This window comes from Monodelphis domestica, chromosome 3 (assembly GCF_027887165.1).
Source record: "Monodelphis domestica isolate mMonDom1 chromosome 3, mMonDom1.pri, whole genome shotgun sequence".
NCBI classification, from domain to species: Eukaryota; Metazoa; Chordata; class Mammalia; order Didelphimorphia; family Didelphidae; genus Monodelphis; species Monodelphis domestica.
Window position 1 is genome coordinate 520,190,344 of NC_077229.1, and position 16,696 is coordinate 520,207,039.

Sequence of the window (16,696 nt, forward strand, 5' to 3'; positions counted from 1 at the left end):
AATGGTTAGATCAGTTCATCGTTCCACCAACAGTGTATCCATGTCCCTGTTTTTCCAAACCCCCTTAAAGAAAAAACAAAAGCCAATGTACCTTCTGCCTTAGAATCAAGAGTGGGAAGGGCGAGGCCATGGGGGTCAAGTGACTTGCCCAGAGTCACCCAGCTGAGAAGTGCCTGAGGCCAGAGCTGAAGCCAGGACCTCCCCTGGTCTGGCTCTCCATCCACCGAGTCACTCGGCTGCCTCCACCATATTCTTTTCTCACATTTGTCATTTTTCTCTTTTATTGTTTTAGCCGGTCTGCTGGGTATGAAACACTTCGTAGCTGTTTTGATTTGTATTCTTCTGTAGTGCATTTTCTCATGTATATCTTTGATTTCTTGATCTATCTATTCATATCCTCTGACCACTTATTAACATAGACAATCTGAAATTGTTAATTTACAGAAGTGTGGCCTTTTTTTAATTTACAGAAGGGTAACTGGCTGGAAGGACTTGACTTCCACCTTGTTGGTCCTGATAATAGTGGTACACGGGCCCAAACCTAGCCATGCCCCACGTTGCTGTCCATGCATCACCGCCATCTCCCTGCCCCCCAATCTGGAACCGTGACAAAAGCAGAGCTGCCAGGCTACTCCAGTCACCATAGGTTTTCAGAACCAAAATAAATACCTTTTTGATCATGCTCTTCAAGGGCAGACATTATCCTTGCTTTTGTATGTGTGTCACGCGTTCTAGGCACCCTGTGAGCCATTAAGAAACACTTTTTCTTTCATTCACTCCTACAGATCCTTTAAGAAATACACTTGTATAGCCCATTCAAATGTGATTCCATTTGGGGAAAATGAATTACATAGAAATATACGGATCGTTGAGAACAGAATCATGTTTGAGTGCCTGGTTCCAGTCTGGATGTTTATGCTTTCCTTCTCCTTCTTCATCTTTGCAGCACTGATAGCCATTGGACGATACAGCATGACAATAGAGACTGTAGATGTTGGATGGTGCAAAGAAATCACAGATCAGGGAGCAACCCTGATTGCACAGAGCAGCAAGTCTCTCCGATATTTAGGGCTGATGAGATGTGACAAGGTAAGAAATTTGTAGTAAGTTGAATTGACTGTTAGAGTGAATATAAAAATAGTCTGATAACTGTTGATTAATTTTGCATTTAATCACTGTAACACCCATGCCTAAGTCTAGCATGAAATAGACAATAAAGTTTTGATGTCAATATTTCTAACAATCAGATTTTCTCCAGAATTCCACCTTTCTTGATTCAGATTAGACCTGTTCCAAATATTTTTTTCATGCGTATTTAGACCTTGTTTACTGCCACTTTGGGCTTGGATTTGTTTAAGTCACAGAACAACATGGGCATCGTGCTTCTCAGCCTGTGATTCACCTATTTGTTCCCTCATTAGTAAATATTGATTAAGTGTGCATATCATCATTTATTAAGTGTGCAAAGAACCAGCATAGGGGGAAGGGGATAACAAGTTTAAAGTAGACTTGGCCATTGCCCTCATATAGGACGATAAGATACTAATACAGCAGGCAATGTTTTATGAAAGCGAATTATATAGTTGGGAAAAAGGCACCAGGTGGGCTCCAAGAGGATAATATCAAATCATTCTCAAGGACAGATGGGACAGGCCATGAGGATAAATGTAGAACTGAAAATGCTGGATTAATACTGTGATCCTGAAGGAAAGAGAACTACCAAAGTAGCTATAATAAATGGTCTTCAATCAAGGGAAGGAATTGCGATCTCGAGTACCCACATAGCACTGGAGCCAGAGATACCAAAGAGAGGCAGAGGTGGGGTAGAGTTAAATACATTTAGAGAGCCGCATGGGAGGCATAGCCAAGAGAAGCATAAATTGTTTTACATACCAACAGAAAGTCCAAAGATGAGGCTAGGAGGGGGAGATGGCCCTTAAGCAATTCTTGTCCCTGGGAACAAGCAAGATCATCTCATAGTCAACAGCTGCATTAAAAATACTATAAATTAGCACACAGTGGCCATAAAGCCCAGCTTTGGCGTTTCTACCCATGACACTTTCTGAGAAAAGTTTTGTGATTATATATTACTTTTCACTTTAAAATGCTAATTCCAGACAAATTTAGGAAGAATAGATGAAGTTAAATGTACAAGTCACTATAATATGACATGAGTTTTTGAAATATAGCAGTAGATAGTGGGAGCTGGAATAGGCCAGGACTGTTATTGTTATCTCATTTTGTGTTGTACCATTTTGTTTATACTAATAAGAATACTTAACCCCAAACCTAAAAAGAAAAATGCAAAACAGTGCTTGTCCTCCACAATTTGATTGTGTTTTATAATCCTCATTATAATCTTCTAGTCCATACAAGATAGAAGCCTGAGTTATTAGCTAAGCAACAGTTGTGAGATATAGTCTTAGTCAAGACCCTACCAACTTATTTAAATAAATTTGTTGATTGCCTAAATAAACTTACTTTAATTTTATTGTAAGGTCACATTTTTCCCCATCAGGTATCCTCTTTTAGATTCCTTAAATCAGAGGTGCTATCTCAAAATTTTAAGGATGGAAAACCATGTGTCCTATGAGTTATAGGATAGTAGTACCCAAAGGTCTAATTACTGGCTTACATAAAACTTATGATAGGGAATTAAAGAATTGTTTTAGTGTACTTGTCTGATTTGAGTCTTACGGATGGATTTCATCAAGGTATGTGTTGGAGGACATCAAAACAGCACCTCTTACCGCTACATTCCCTTCCTGATCCACTTTCATTTTCATTGCAGTATTGTTAAGGGCAAAATACAAATGAATTTACACTTTCTTTTATACTAACATATCTACATTTACTTTGGGTTTTGTTTTTAAAAGTTTCATAAGAGAAGGAGTGGAGTCAAGATGGCAAAGAAAAGGCAAGAGCTCACCTGAGTTCTCCCACACTCTCCTGCAAACAGCTTTTAAAAATAATACTTCAAAACCGTTCTGGAGTGGTAGATAAAACAATTTTTCAGTCCAAAACAATGTAGAAGATTGATAGGGAAGGTTTGTGCTCCAAAGTGAGAATGGAACACAGTCTAGATGAGAGAAACAGCCAGGAGAGAAGTAAACATAACCCTCCTTAGATCATACCACCTTAGAGGAACTGAAATCTTATACACTCTCAGAACTAGTTCTGTCAGCAGCTACACAAAAAAACTTGGAGTTTCAGACAATGTCCCCTCCACTCCAGGAGCAGAGTCCAATTTTAAAAGTTCTTAAGTTAAAATTCAAGAAATAAACTGGAAAAATGAGCATACAGCAACAAAAAAAGAATGACCATAGGAAGTTACTATAGTAAAAGGAAAGATCAAAACACAAACTCAGAAGATAATAAAGTCAAAACTATTACATCCAACACCTCACAGAAGAATGTGAATTGGTCTCAGGCTCAAAAAAGAGTTCCTAGAAGAGCTCAAAAAGGATTTTTTTTTTAAATCAAAGAGTAGAAGAAAAATTGTGGGGAAATAATGAGAGGAGAGGAGTGATGCAAGAAAATCATGAAAAAAAAAAGTTGACAACTTGGATACAAAAAAATGCCAAAGAAGAAGACACCTTAAAAATAGAATAGACAAAAAAGGTAAAAGAGGCACAAAAATTCGCTAAAGGGAAGAACTTCGTAAAAAGCATAGGTAATCACATGGAAAAAGATGTTAAAAAATTCACTGAAGAAAACTACTCCACAAAAAGTAGAATTGGCCTGATAGAAAAGGCAGTTTAAAAGTTCACTGAGGAAAATAATTTCTTAAAAATTAGAATTGGACAAGTGGAAACTCAATGTCATGAGACACTAAGGAACAATTAAAATTAAAATAATGAAAAATATAGAAAAAAATATAAAATATCTCAATGGAAAAGCAATTGAACTCTAAAAATACATCATAGATCATTTTAAAATTATTGGATTTCCTCACCTTCATGACCAAAAAAAGAGTCTAGACATCATCTTTCAAGAAATTATCAAGGAAAACTGCCTTGATATTTGAGAAAAAGAGGGTAAAATAGGAATTGAAAGAATTGACCTATCACCCTCTGAAAGTGATCACAAAATAAAAGTCACAGGAACAACCAAAAATAAAAAGCAAACAAAAAACTGGGAAAAAAACTTTTATAACAAGTCACTCTGACAAAGACTACATTTCTCAAATATGTAGAAAACTGAGTCAAATGTATAACATCACAAGGTATTTCCCAACTGACAAATGGTCAAAGGATATGAATAAGCAATTCGCAGATGAAGAAATTAAAACTTGAATCCAACCAATCTGGAGGACAATTTGGAATTATGCCCAAAGGGCTTTAAAATATTGCCTGCCCTTTGATCTAGGCATACCACTGCTGGGTTTGTATCCCCAAAACATAATAAGGAAAAAGACTTGTACAAAAATATTTATAGCCATGCTCTTTGTGGTGGCAAAAAATTGGAAAATGAGGGGGTATCCATTGATTGGGGAAATGACTGAACAAATTGTGTTATCTGATGGTGATGGAATATTAATGGATTTTTTGGTTTGTTTGTTTTGAAATTTTTATTTAGTCAATTTGGAACATTATTCTTTGGTTACAAGAATCTTATTCTTTCCCTCCCTCCCCTCCCCCCATCCCTTCCTGTAGCTCATGTGCAATTCCACTAGGTATTGTAGTGTCCTTGATCAGAACCCATTTCCATGTTGTTGGTGTTTGCATTAAGATGTTTATTTAGCGCCTATATCCCCAATCATATCCCCATTGACCCATGTAATCAAGCAGTTGTTTTTCTTCAGTGTTTCTATTCCCACAGTTTTTCCTCTGAATGTGAATAGTGTTCTTTCTCATAAATTCCTCTGAGTTGTTCAGGATGACTGCATTGCCACTAATGGAGAAGTTCATTACATTTGATTGTACCACAGTGTATCAGTCTCTGTGTATAACATTCTCCTGGTTCTGCTCTTTTCGCTCTGCATCAATTCCTGGAGGTCATTCCCGTTCCCTCTGTAATATTTATTGAGGAAGATGAGGGGATTAGAAAAAATGGGAGATAAAGGAACGTTTATAGCAGGGAATGGAGGAGTTTAAGAGAGAGAGGGAATATTGCTGCTGGTGAGGCAAAGGTGAGAGATGCCCCCTGTGGAGAGGCAGCAGCAGGGGTCTGATAAGGACTGTTTGTCATTGAATGACTGAGCCGATGTTCAGCTCCCTCTATGCCCAGAAAAGATAGTTCACTTATCTGACTGTGATATTCTAATAAGAGAAATTTTAATAACCAGTTGGATTGGAGAGATATGAGGGAAAAAGGGAAGAGGGAGGTCCCTAAAAAAGGTTGGAGTCTTTCTCACCTTTGGAGCTGAGGCCAGGCCTCACAGGCTGGTGGAGGGTTTCTCCCACTCCCGTCTACGCTATATCAGTGCTAGTTTTGTAAATTTCAGAATCTTAGCAGTAGACAGAAAGCAACAAGAACAGTTCTAACTTTCAGAGCTGGTTGGGCCTTTGTCTTCGGGCTGAACTGAGTAGAGTCACTCCTAATCCAGACTGGGAAGCCAACACTCCTCCCATCTCCAACACCAGGAAGGAAGGAAGCCTGGCAGGAAGGAAGTGCTAGTCACAAAACCCAACTGCCACTCCCAGTTGCCCCTTCCCCCACCAACTGTCAGTCTTGACAATTTCCTCTCTATGGATATTCCCACTGTTGCTTATCCCAACACAATGGCAGATAGTTCAGAACTTGTTCTTGTTTCCTTTCCACACCATGGAATTCCTCCAGTTCATTATTCCTTTTAGCACAATAGTATTCTCATACCCAACAAATTGACTAACATGACCAAAAAACGAAAATGAGAAATGTAGGAGGAAATGTGGAAAAATTCAGATATTAATAATATATTGCTGGTGGAACTGTGAACTATTCTGGAGAGCAATCTCGAACCATGGCCAAAGGGCCATCAAATTGTGCATACCCTTTGAACTCAGTGATACCTTTACTAGGTGTATATGCAAAAGAGATTAAAGAAACTACTTGTACAAAAAATCTTATAGCAGCTCTTTTTGTAGCTGCTATAAAGAATATAAAGAATGGAACCTGAAGAGATATCTATCAATCGGGAATGGCTAAGAAAGTTATGGTAAAAGATTGTAATGTGATATTATTGTGCCATAAGAAATGACAGACAAGGTAGTAACAAAAAAACTTTGGAAAGATTTCTATGAAATGATTCAAAGTGAAGTGAGTAGAATCAGTATGTAGTAGCAACAATAATGTATGATGATCATCTGTGAATCACTTAACTATTATCAATAAGACATGGATCTAGGACAACTCCAAGAGGCTCATGACCAAAAAAAAAAAAAAGGATATTAATCACCATAGCAGGAGCAGACAGAGTCCAAATGTAAATTGAAACATACCATTTTTTACTTTATTTCGTCCATGAACTTTTCTCTTGTGTAAGCTTTATGTTTGATGATATATATACACACACAACCTATGTAATATTACTGTCTTCTTGTAGAGATGGCAAGGGTAGGAGGGAGAGAGAAAATATGAATTTTAAGATATTGGAAAATGAATGTTAAAAAATTGTATTGATATATCATATGGAAAAATTACAATTTTATTTTAATTTCTTAAGACTCCCAGGAATATTATAGCCAGATTTCAAAGCTCTCAGGTCAAGGAGAAAATAATGCAAGTAGATAAAAGGAATCTATCCAAATATCATGGAGCCACAGTCAGGACAACACAAGATTTAGCAGTTTCTACATTAAAGGAGCAGAGGGCATGCATGGAATATGATATTTTATATGATATGATAATGATATATGATACATTAAAGGAGCAAAGGGCAGAGGATCTAAGATTACAAACAAAAGTCATCTACCCAGGAAAACTAAGTAAAATCTTTCAAAGGAAAAAATGTATATTCAATAAAATAGAACTTTCAAGCTTTCCTGATGACAGATCAGAGCTGAAGAGAAAATCTGATTATCATATATGTGTTTCAAGAGATGCATAAAAGGGTAAATAGGAAAGAGAAACCATAAGGGGCATAATAAGAATAAACTGTTCACATTCCTCCTTAGGAAGATGCTACTTGTAACTCCTAAGAACTTTATTACTTTTAGGGCAGTTAGAATAAATATATACTAGAGGGCTTAGATGGAATTTATAGGGGGATGATCCAGTCTGAATGTAGATCAAAACATACTTTTTAAATTTTTATTTTTCTGATTGTTTTTTTTTTTGGTCTCTGTTTTACATGACAAATATGAAAATGTGTTTTGCATGACTACACATATATAACCTATATTCAATTGCTTACCGTTTCAGCGATGGGATAAGGTAATGAGGGAGAGATTTTGGAACTAAATTTTTTTTAAACACAAATGTTAATAAAAACACAAAAATTAAAAAACAATTATTTTATCTATAATTTGGAAAGATACAATTATAATTTTTAAAACAAAATTTCTTAAGCATCAGACAGGTTTGGAAAGTCTTTTGAAATAATACCTATAGGATTGAATAGTTAATCCATGTATCTGTTCTATCTCTACCAAATCTTGACTAATAACAAGTTATGGATGACAAAAAATGGAAATAGATCCAAACTTTCTAAGATTGTGAATATTCCTAAAAGGAAATCATACTGGCTCATTCATCCATTTTCAAAGGAGACAGTTTTATAAGAAGAAACGAGAGAATGGTTTCTATTTATTTCTATCCTCATTTAATATACAGATTTTTAGGACCTTTCTCATCATAGCCTCTACATACTTTACAAAGAAAAGCTTATCCAATTTATTATCTTAAACTGTCTGCTTATCAATGATAATTTTCAGGGCCCCAATGCTAGAACCTTCATTTGATTGTTTTCCAGCCAATTTATGGCACCATGAAAGATAAACACAGGGTAAAGAAGGGGAGCTATGGAAAAAGAATAGAAAGATGAAAAAGGAATAAGGAAAAGAGAAGGACAAAGGAAAAGAGAGAAAACAGAGGGGAAATTGGGCTTGGAACCAGGAGGAAAAAAAATATGTGGCCAGGAAAGATGAAGTTCTATTTTCAAGTAATTTGCAAAAGAATTAGTTTAAGAAAAATACTGTCTTTCTTCTTGAAACCTTCACCCAGAAGTACAAATGAGTAAAAAATCGAGTGGTTCCCGTCCACCTGAAGGTGGTAGCATTGATCATAAAATCAAGTGTTGAGAGTTGAAAGAGATCTTCTAGGTTCTTAGCCCATTGATTTTGTAGCTGAAGACTGAGACCATATTGGTAAGTGGCCTAGCCACAGCCACCTAGGCGGCAATATCAGTTAAGATTTGAAATGACCCTTGAGACTCTGAATTCAGTGTTTGTAGTGTGCTATGGCTAAGATTCATAAGAGGAAACAGAGAAGCAGGTGATTGGGATAATGCACAAGCACAAGTGACTGTAGGATTAACCATGGGTTGCGTGTTGTTTTCAGTTGTAATCACTTGGCTTCAGATTCAAAACCGAGAGTTTTAGTTACAGTAATAGCTTTTTTCTCATTGGCAAGAAGAAAAACAAAAGGTCTGAATTGCCTACTAAAATCTATTTCCCTTTTCTTTCACTCTTACTTGTGGTCAAAGAGAGCGAGTAAAAAGCAGCTATTGGAAAGTGCAGACAGTGACTGTGTTTGGCCGAAGCGTTTGGTAGAGCTCAAAGCAAAGCAGCCATCCAGACCCTGCCTCGACTAATGCTGGAGCCCCAGTTGAGCTGTAAAGTCAGCAGTTGCGTTAAGCAACTTGTTTTAGTCTTCCCGACTTCTGGGCGGATACGCAGGTTAGAAGCTTCCCTGATGCCGTTTGACCTTCTAAACTTGGGCGCATTGGAAGAAGCAAGGGAAGCGGAGCTGCATGAGAGTCCTGGGGTGGCTTGGGCCCAGTTTACATACTTAGAGCCTTGGCCATGGGAGGGAGGCGACCTCCACATAACCCACCCACTTGGACCACCGCAGGCTCTAGCGGAGCAGTGAGTGCAGCCACAGACGCTCGGGGTCCGCCGTAAGAGAATTCACGCTCACGGTCACATTTTCGGCGGTAGAAGCACAGATGCTGGCTCCATCTTCTTCTTCCCCTCGTGCGATCTTTTCCCACTTACCCAGACAGCGGGGGGGAGACAGGCAGACTGGAGAGGATTAAACACAGCGTCCGCAGGGCTCGAGGGCGAATGGAAATGAAATTCTGCGGGGATAATGAAAAAGGTTCTGAGTCAAAATCTCGAGAAATGAATGAACATTGTGGCATGGCAGCAGTTGAGAAGGAAAAGCCTCACCAGAGGCAATTTGGCTCCTTGGGGAAGCCTTGGTGATAAAATACTGTATGAGGGAGGGAGTTAACCCAGAGTCTTGGAGACGGAGTGGCTGAATTATGAGCAGTGAATAACATCATAAATATCGCCTTCTTCAGAAGCCAAAGCCTTGTGAAAAGCACTTGGATAAAGAAATGCTGGAGCTTTTCAAAGATCTCTTTCACTTTTTTTATAACTTCATGCAGAACTAATTTTATACACTGTTCATTTGATTGGAAAATGCCAACGTCTGGAGAAGGTTGGAGGGAGACAAGGCTTGGCCAAGTTTCTTCTTTGAAATCCTTGGGGTTTGCATATTTGCAGAATGGAAGCTGACCATTTTCTCGCCACCTTTGTCTCATGGACCTTTCTTATTAGGAAGTACTCATCTGATCTGCCGTTAGAGATCTTTCCATCATCCTTGCAAGGGCTTGAGCTGCCATAAGCAGGAGATAAGATTTGTAAAGTCCACCAAAATATTTTCTGACCAAAGCTGCTAGGAATGTCTTTGATATATCGTTGACATAAATTAGAATTACACAGGCGTGAAGAGTCCTCCCAGAAAAGATCAGAGCCACTACTAGGGGAGGAAAGTGCCTCTGTTTGATTCCATTGATTAACCAATTGCCTGCAGGCAGGCAGCCTCAGTGGAAGTTGAGTAGTATTGATCTGGACCATGAAAATAATCAAATTAATTCATTCCTCATCAAACAACCACGCTGTAACCCCCTCCCTCCATTTCTGCCCCAATTTATAAAGCACAGAGTTTAGGAATTAAATGTTCCTTGCCATTTAATAAATACTGTTATATTTACCAGTCTTCTTCAAAATGGGTTCTCTTAACGAGGAGGGTTTAATAAATGTATGGCTTTAAACTCTGTTTTACTTAAATACCAGAAGTTTTATTTCATAAAAACAGAGTCTAATGGAGAAAACAAATGATAGAAGCCAATTAGCTTTGTAAAACCCGAACTCTACATCTCTTAAATACTCAGGACCTCAATTTTAGTTTTAAAAGTTTCAGGGAAAAACTGGCCACTATATTTTGGGGGATGTCATTATGGTAAGAAAAAGCCTTGACCACTTAATTTTTTTTGAGCCTCATCTGAAATTATGTATAGTACAGTAAAACACTATAAAAATCATAGTAAAAGTAATCTGAGACTCACTGGAAACATCATTATAAAAGAAAAAATAGTTTGTGGGGAATCATGTCTAGAATTGCCCCTGCTCCTCCCTTCCAGGATTCTACCTGCATAAATAGGGGGGATGCCCAAGCACACACACAACACAGAGCACTTAAAGATATTACAAGGAGATATCACTTCTGATATCAAAGAAAAACTGGTAAACATGTTTTTACACACGTGTTCATCACTTCCTAAATAAAATGTTAAGTTTAAGGTTAGGACATCCAGAGTGTGTGGAAAGGTATTTGTGTAGCAGTGGAGTGGGGTTGTTGAAGATGTCCTTTTCACTATATTTTATCAACTAGAGATTAATGTTAAGCTACACAGATGGAAATATTACTAGCTTGTGTGTGTGTTTTTTTTTAATCTAAAATCTTTGCCTTCCATCTTGGCATCAATACTACTTATTGGCTCAAAAATTAGACCAAGACAATGATGCCACGAAGGTTCTTTTGATTTAAAACATTAGACTCTCAGTTACTTATAGTTTTGATAGATATGTGAGAAGAATATATTTATACCTTACATTTAGATATTTTTCTGAATGCAAAAACAGTTCTTTATAGTCAGATTTCTAAATGTACAGATTAATAAATATATTAGAATAAAACTTAACTGATGGTAAACAAGTTTGAGAAAATAGTTCAAATGTGCAAATTCTCTTTCATAATAATTTCAGTCATTTTAGGGAAGAGAAGTATCATTATTCAATGCCCACTTAGTGTCTAATATTATCTTTGGGTCCTCTTTGAAAAAACAACTGCAGAAAATAGTCACTAAATATAAAAGACATTTTTCAATTCAGAGTTTTTTGCCTTGATCATGTTTTTCAGCTTAACTTTGAGAGTCTAATTTAGTAGCACCCAGATGTGTTCCATAAATATATTGCACTTAGTGACTATATTAAGTATCTTCTTTTACTAGGGACCAGGTTTTCCAATACAAATCTTTTGATCAACACTGCAGATAACTTACCAAAAAGATAACTCCCTCCTAATAGCCCAAAGTAGTCTGTGTTCTTTATATATATCATATGAACAGATAAAATTATAGGATAATGTCAGAGTGGTTTAAATATGGTTTGTTCCTGGGGGCCATCACTTAGCTTCTTTTTTGTTCTTTTAAAAAATTCTAAATAGACCATTGATTTCAAAGATAGGCCAAGTTCCTAGTGAGGAACATCCCTTAGAAAATAGACCTGTACTTTCTCTGCAACTTCCTCATTCCAAGGTCAATTCTGTATTTATTACTCTATTCTGCTTTTCCTGTCACTTTATTTTACATAAAAAGCCCTATCAGTCCATTATTATTTGATGAAACATGAAATACATGCATCATTTGATATCTGTAGCTTATGGTTTATGTTTTTTACTCTTCTTGTCACAATAATGTCTATAGGGGACACTCCTTTGGCAATACAGTGAAGCCCTAAAAACCCCTTCAAAAAAGGGTCTAAAATATTTTAAATGAATAAAGTTACAAAGGAAACCAATTATATTTAAATATAATTTTAAAAATTACTTTTAAAAAGCAATTCATGGACCTTAGGCTAAGGATACCCTAATTAAAAGGTTAAGATAATTTCCCTTAGATGATCACTTAATACTACAGGCATTTTTGTGATGATGCTCATACTCCACGTCTTTTGCTCCCATTCTGATGAATTAATTCAAGGGAAAGAATGAATGTTTGGACTAACAGATAGCTTTTATTTCTTGGGAAATGAGCAGCATGAAGCAAGGACTATTACAGTTTTAAAAAAGCTTAGCACTTCTAATCATCCCAGACTCAGAAGTGCAATGATTGGATTTGACAAAGTTGACTCCATTTATGAGCCTGTATATGTCAAATTCATTGCAATGCTAGGTCCCCCCCCCCTTTTTATACTTTAGATTTTTATAACTAAATATTTTAACATCCTGTTTTAAAAAAAAAAAAGCACATTCTTGAAAAAAAATCTGATTTCCTGTAAGTGGTACAAATTATCCCTTTAAAGAACATAATTCATTGTGACTATTTAAGAATCAATCTAATTTTGAATTTGTTTAATGTTTTGTTTTGAGTTTGTATTGTATATTCTTTTTTTTTTTAAGATGGCTCCCAGGGTTCAATGGAATATTTCCTTTTTTTCCCTTTAGAAGTTAACAAAGAATGCTTGAATTTGATAGTCAGGGAAATATGGTATAGGGCATAGTACTGTATTTTAGTATTTTGGAATCAGGAAGATCTGAGTTCAGATCAGACAGTAGTTGGGTGACCCTGAGCAAATCACTAAACCTTTTCTGTGCCTCAATATCCCATCTTTGAGATAAGGGTATTGGACCCGGTGACCTCTAAGATCCCTGCTAGCTCTAAATCTATGATTTCTAGTTCTCTCACTCTGTTTTTATTCGATGGATTTTGTTGGAGAGAGACACGGTCAGTTATATACTCCATTCTGTGGTAAATACAAAACAGGGCAGACCTTTCCTCATTCCTAGAATTAATCAGTAGGAGAATGAGGTATGGGCTAATTTTTTCTTTTCCATTGGAATCGTCAGATGAAGGTCATCCAGACATATCTTCCCGCACATGCCAGAGAGAATGCTAACATGCAGAAAACCAGTCAATGTAATCCATTTTAAAGAGTATCTCTTTAGTCATCATTATATAAGTAGGCAAGAAAGAGTGGTCGAGAAGCTACTTTATTCAAACTAAAACTTCATGAGCAGAATGTAGACTGGTAGAATAATAGGAGATGGATTCTCTTTAATAAAAATCTTAATATTCATATCCAAGTAAGATGGCAATAAAAATGGTTAGAGGATAGTCCAGTTCTCTTACATATCCTACAGCAAAGGCAAGGGCACCAAAATGAAAAATGACCACCACATCCAAAGGGAAAAAATGTAAACCCTTCCAGTCTAAGCCAAGACCATGCGAAAAAATCCCACAACAATAAGCAATTTGGGCACTGAGAAGAGGGATCCTGATAGGAAAGCCAATGAGATTTCAGGTAAAAGAAGCCTAAAAATCTGTCATCATTCTAACCAGAGACTGTCTGGGAGAGTGAGAAGTGACACAGCCGTTAGTCAATATGTATTTATTAGGCTCCTATTATTTATTAGGAACCATGTTGAACTCTGGGGTTATAAAAAGAAGCAAAAGGCAGCCCCTACTCTCAACGAGGTCATAATCGAATGGGAGAAGAAAAACAAATAAACAAATAGATAAGCAAACTAAACAGTTATGGGAAATAGTCTGCAAACTAAAATGCTGTAATTCAGAGACACTGAGAAAGGCTTTCTGTGAAAAATGGCATTTTAATTGGATCTTGAAGGAAGCCATGGCAGCGAGGTGGTGCCGTGGACAGCGTGAGTCAGGAGAACTAAATCCAATCTGGCCTCAGACACCTATAACTGTGTGGCCCTGGGCAAGCCACTCTTTGCCTCCTTTTCTTCATTTGCAAAATCATTTGGAAAAGGAAATTGCAAACCACTCTCTGCTCTTTGCAAAGAAAAGCTCCAATTGGGTCACGAAGAGCCAAACACCAGGAATCCACTAGACGGCCAACAAGTGATTGCCATGAGGAGGGAGAGCATCCCAGGTGTGAAGGACAGCCAGACAGCATTGCCAGAGCCAGCAGATAGAGCGGGGGCCATCAAGGAGGCCAGCAGTGCAGCCTCTGCATGCTCAGGAAGGACCATCACTCTGGGCCCAGCAAAGGGGAACCAACAGGCCTTAGCCACAGCTTGGTGGTAGAGGTAGGAGGGAACAGAGTGCAGTTGCAGGTGACCCCGAGGCTGCCAGTCTGATGGACATCTCCTCCAGCGTTCTTGAGCTGGAAATCGTTCGGGGAGGCTGAAGCTGGAGGAACTTTTGGCATGCAGTACAGTCAGTAAGACCATCCCCCAACATGAGACCTAGAAATCAGAGACATGAGCAAAGAGGACCTCATCGTCGCCCAAAGTTCCATATCAGGAAATAGGGCGAGTGGGAGGAGTAAAAAGAATACAGGACTAACACAGTGCTACAAAAGTAAGAGAATGTAGCACAGTCAATAGAGTACCAGTTCTGAATGCAGCGCAGTCAATAGAGTACCAGTCCTGAATGTAGCGCAGTCGATAGAGTACCAGTCCTGAGGATGTAGCGCAGTCGATAGAGTACCAGTCCTGAGGATGTAGCGCAGTCGATAGAGTACCAGTCCTGAGGATGTAGCCCAGTCGATAGAGTACCAGTCCTGAGGATGTAGCGCAGTCGATACAGTACCAGTCCTGAGGATGTAGCGCAGTCGATAGAGTACCAGTCCTGAGAATGTAGCTCAGTTGATAGAGTACCAGTCCTGAGGATGTAGCGCAGTCGATAGAGTACCAGTCCTGAGGATGTAGCGCAGTCGATAGAGTACTAGTCCTGAGAATGTAGCGCAGTCGATAGAGTACTAGTCCTGAGAATGTAGCTCAGTCGATAGAGTACCAGTCCTGAATGTAGCGCAGTCGATAGAGTACCAGTCCTGAGGATGTAGCGCAGTCGATAGAGTACCAGTCCTGAATGTAGCGCAGTCGATAGAGTACCAGTCCTGAGGATGTAGCGCAGTCGATAGAGTACCAGTTCTGAATGTAGCGCAGTCGATAGAGTACCAGTCCTGAGAATGTAGCACAGTCGATAGAGTACTAGTCCTGAATGTAGTGCAGTCGATAGAGTACCAGTCCTGAATGTAGCGCAGTCGATAGAGTACCAGTCCTGAATGTAGCTCAGTCGATAGAGTACCAGTCCTGAGAATGTAGCTCAGTCGATAGAGTACCAGTCCTGAATGTAGCGCAGTCGATAGAGTACCAGTCCTGAGGATGTAGCGCAGTCGATAGAGTACCAGTCCTGAATGTAGCGCAGTCGATAGAGTACCAGTCCTGAATGTAGCGCAGTAGATAGAGTACCAGTCCTGAATGTAGCGCAGTCGATAGAGTACCAGTCCTGAGAATGTAGCACAGTCGATAGAGTACTAGTCCTGAATGTAGCGCAGTCGATAGAGTACCAGTCCTGAATGTAGCTCAGTCGATAGAGTACCAGTCCTGAGAATGTAGCGCAGTCGATAGAGTACCAGTCCTGAGGATGTAGCTCAGTCGATAGAGTACCAGTTCTGAATGTAGCGCAGTCGATAGAGTACCAGTCCTGAGAATGTAGCACAGTCGATAGAGTACTAGTCCTGAATGTAGCGCAGTCGATAGAGTACCAGTCCTGAGAATGTAGCACAGTCGATAGAGTACTAGTCCTGAATGTAGCGCAGTCGATAGAGTACCAGTCCTGAGAATGTAGCGCAGTCGATAGAGTACCAGTCCTGAATGTAGCGCAGTCGATAGAGTACCAGTCCTGAATGTAGCGCAGTCGATAGAGTACCAGTTCTGAATGTAGCGCAGTCGATAGAGTACCAGTCCTGAGAATGTAGCGCAGTCGATAGAGTACCAGTCCTGAGAATGTAGCGCAGTCGATAGAGTACCAGTCCTGAATGTAGTGCAGTCGATAGAGTACCAGTCCTGAGAATGTAGCGCAATCGATAGAGTACCAGTCCTGAGGATGTAGCGCAGTCGATAGAGTACCAGTCCTGAGGATGTAGCGCAGTCGATAGAGTACCAGTCCTGAGGATGTAGCCCAGTCGATAGAGTACCAGTCCTGAATGTAGTGCAGTCGATAGAGTACCAGTCCTGAGAATGTAGCGCAATCGATAGAGTACCAGTCCTGAGGATGTAGCGCAGTCGATAGAGTACCAGTCCTGAGGATGTAGCGCAATCGATAGAGTAGTAGTCCTGGAACCAGGAAGGCTCCTTCACCTTCATGAGTTCAAATCTGGTCCGAGACTCTTACTAGCCATGTGATACTGGGCCAGTCATTTAACCCTATTTGCCTTAGTTTCTTCTTCTGTAAAATGAACTGCAGCAGGAAATGGCAGACAACTCCAAGAAAACTCTAATAGGGTTACAGAGTGTTGCACCCAACTGAACAACAGAAACAATGCCAACAACTAGAAGAGCATGAGAGGGGGGGAATGCCTTAACTACAAGGACTACAAGAATACCTAGAAAAAGTAAAGCAAGAATTTTTTTAAAATGAACGAATAGCTTTGCAGGAAGAATATGGAAGGAGAATAAATAGCTTAGAAGAGAAGGGAGAACACCGTAACAAATTAATAGACTCCATGAAAAGTGGAAT

The 16,696-nt window shown here is 38.9% G+C and overlaps 1 protein-coding gene and 1 long non-coding RNA gene across 3 annotated transcripts in view; one reads left to right on the plus strand and one right to left on the minus strand.

The window, feature by feature from the left end:
- The window catches only part of FBXL17 (F-box and leucine rich repeat protein 17), a 449,402-nt gene that overhangs the window by 407,448 nt on the left and 25,258 nt on the right, over positions 1-16,696 (plus strand). For both annotated transcript variants that reach the window (XM_056824950.1, XM_001380499.4), the window contains one exon: positions 947-1,089. In XM_056824950.1, the coding sequence (XP_056680928.1) occupies positions 947-1,089 (143 nt within the window). The remainder of the gene's footprint in view (positions 1-946; positions 1,090-16,696) is intronic.
- LOC130458548 (uncharacterized) overlaps positions 8,571-16,696 on the minus strand; it is a 49,688-nt gene continuing 41,562 nt past the window's right edge. Inside the window, exon 3 of the long non-coding RNA XR_008917957.1 lies at positions 8,571-9,220. This is a non-coding gene — a long non-coding RNA (uncharacterized LOC130458548). The remainder of the gene's footprint in view (positions 9,221-16,696) is intronic.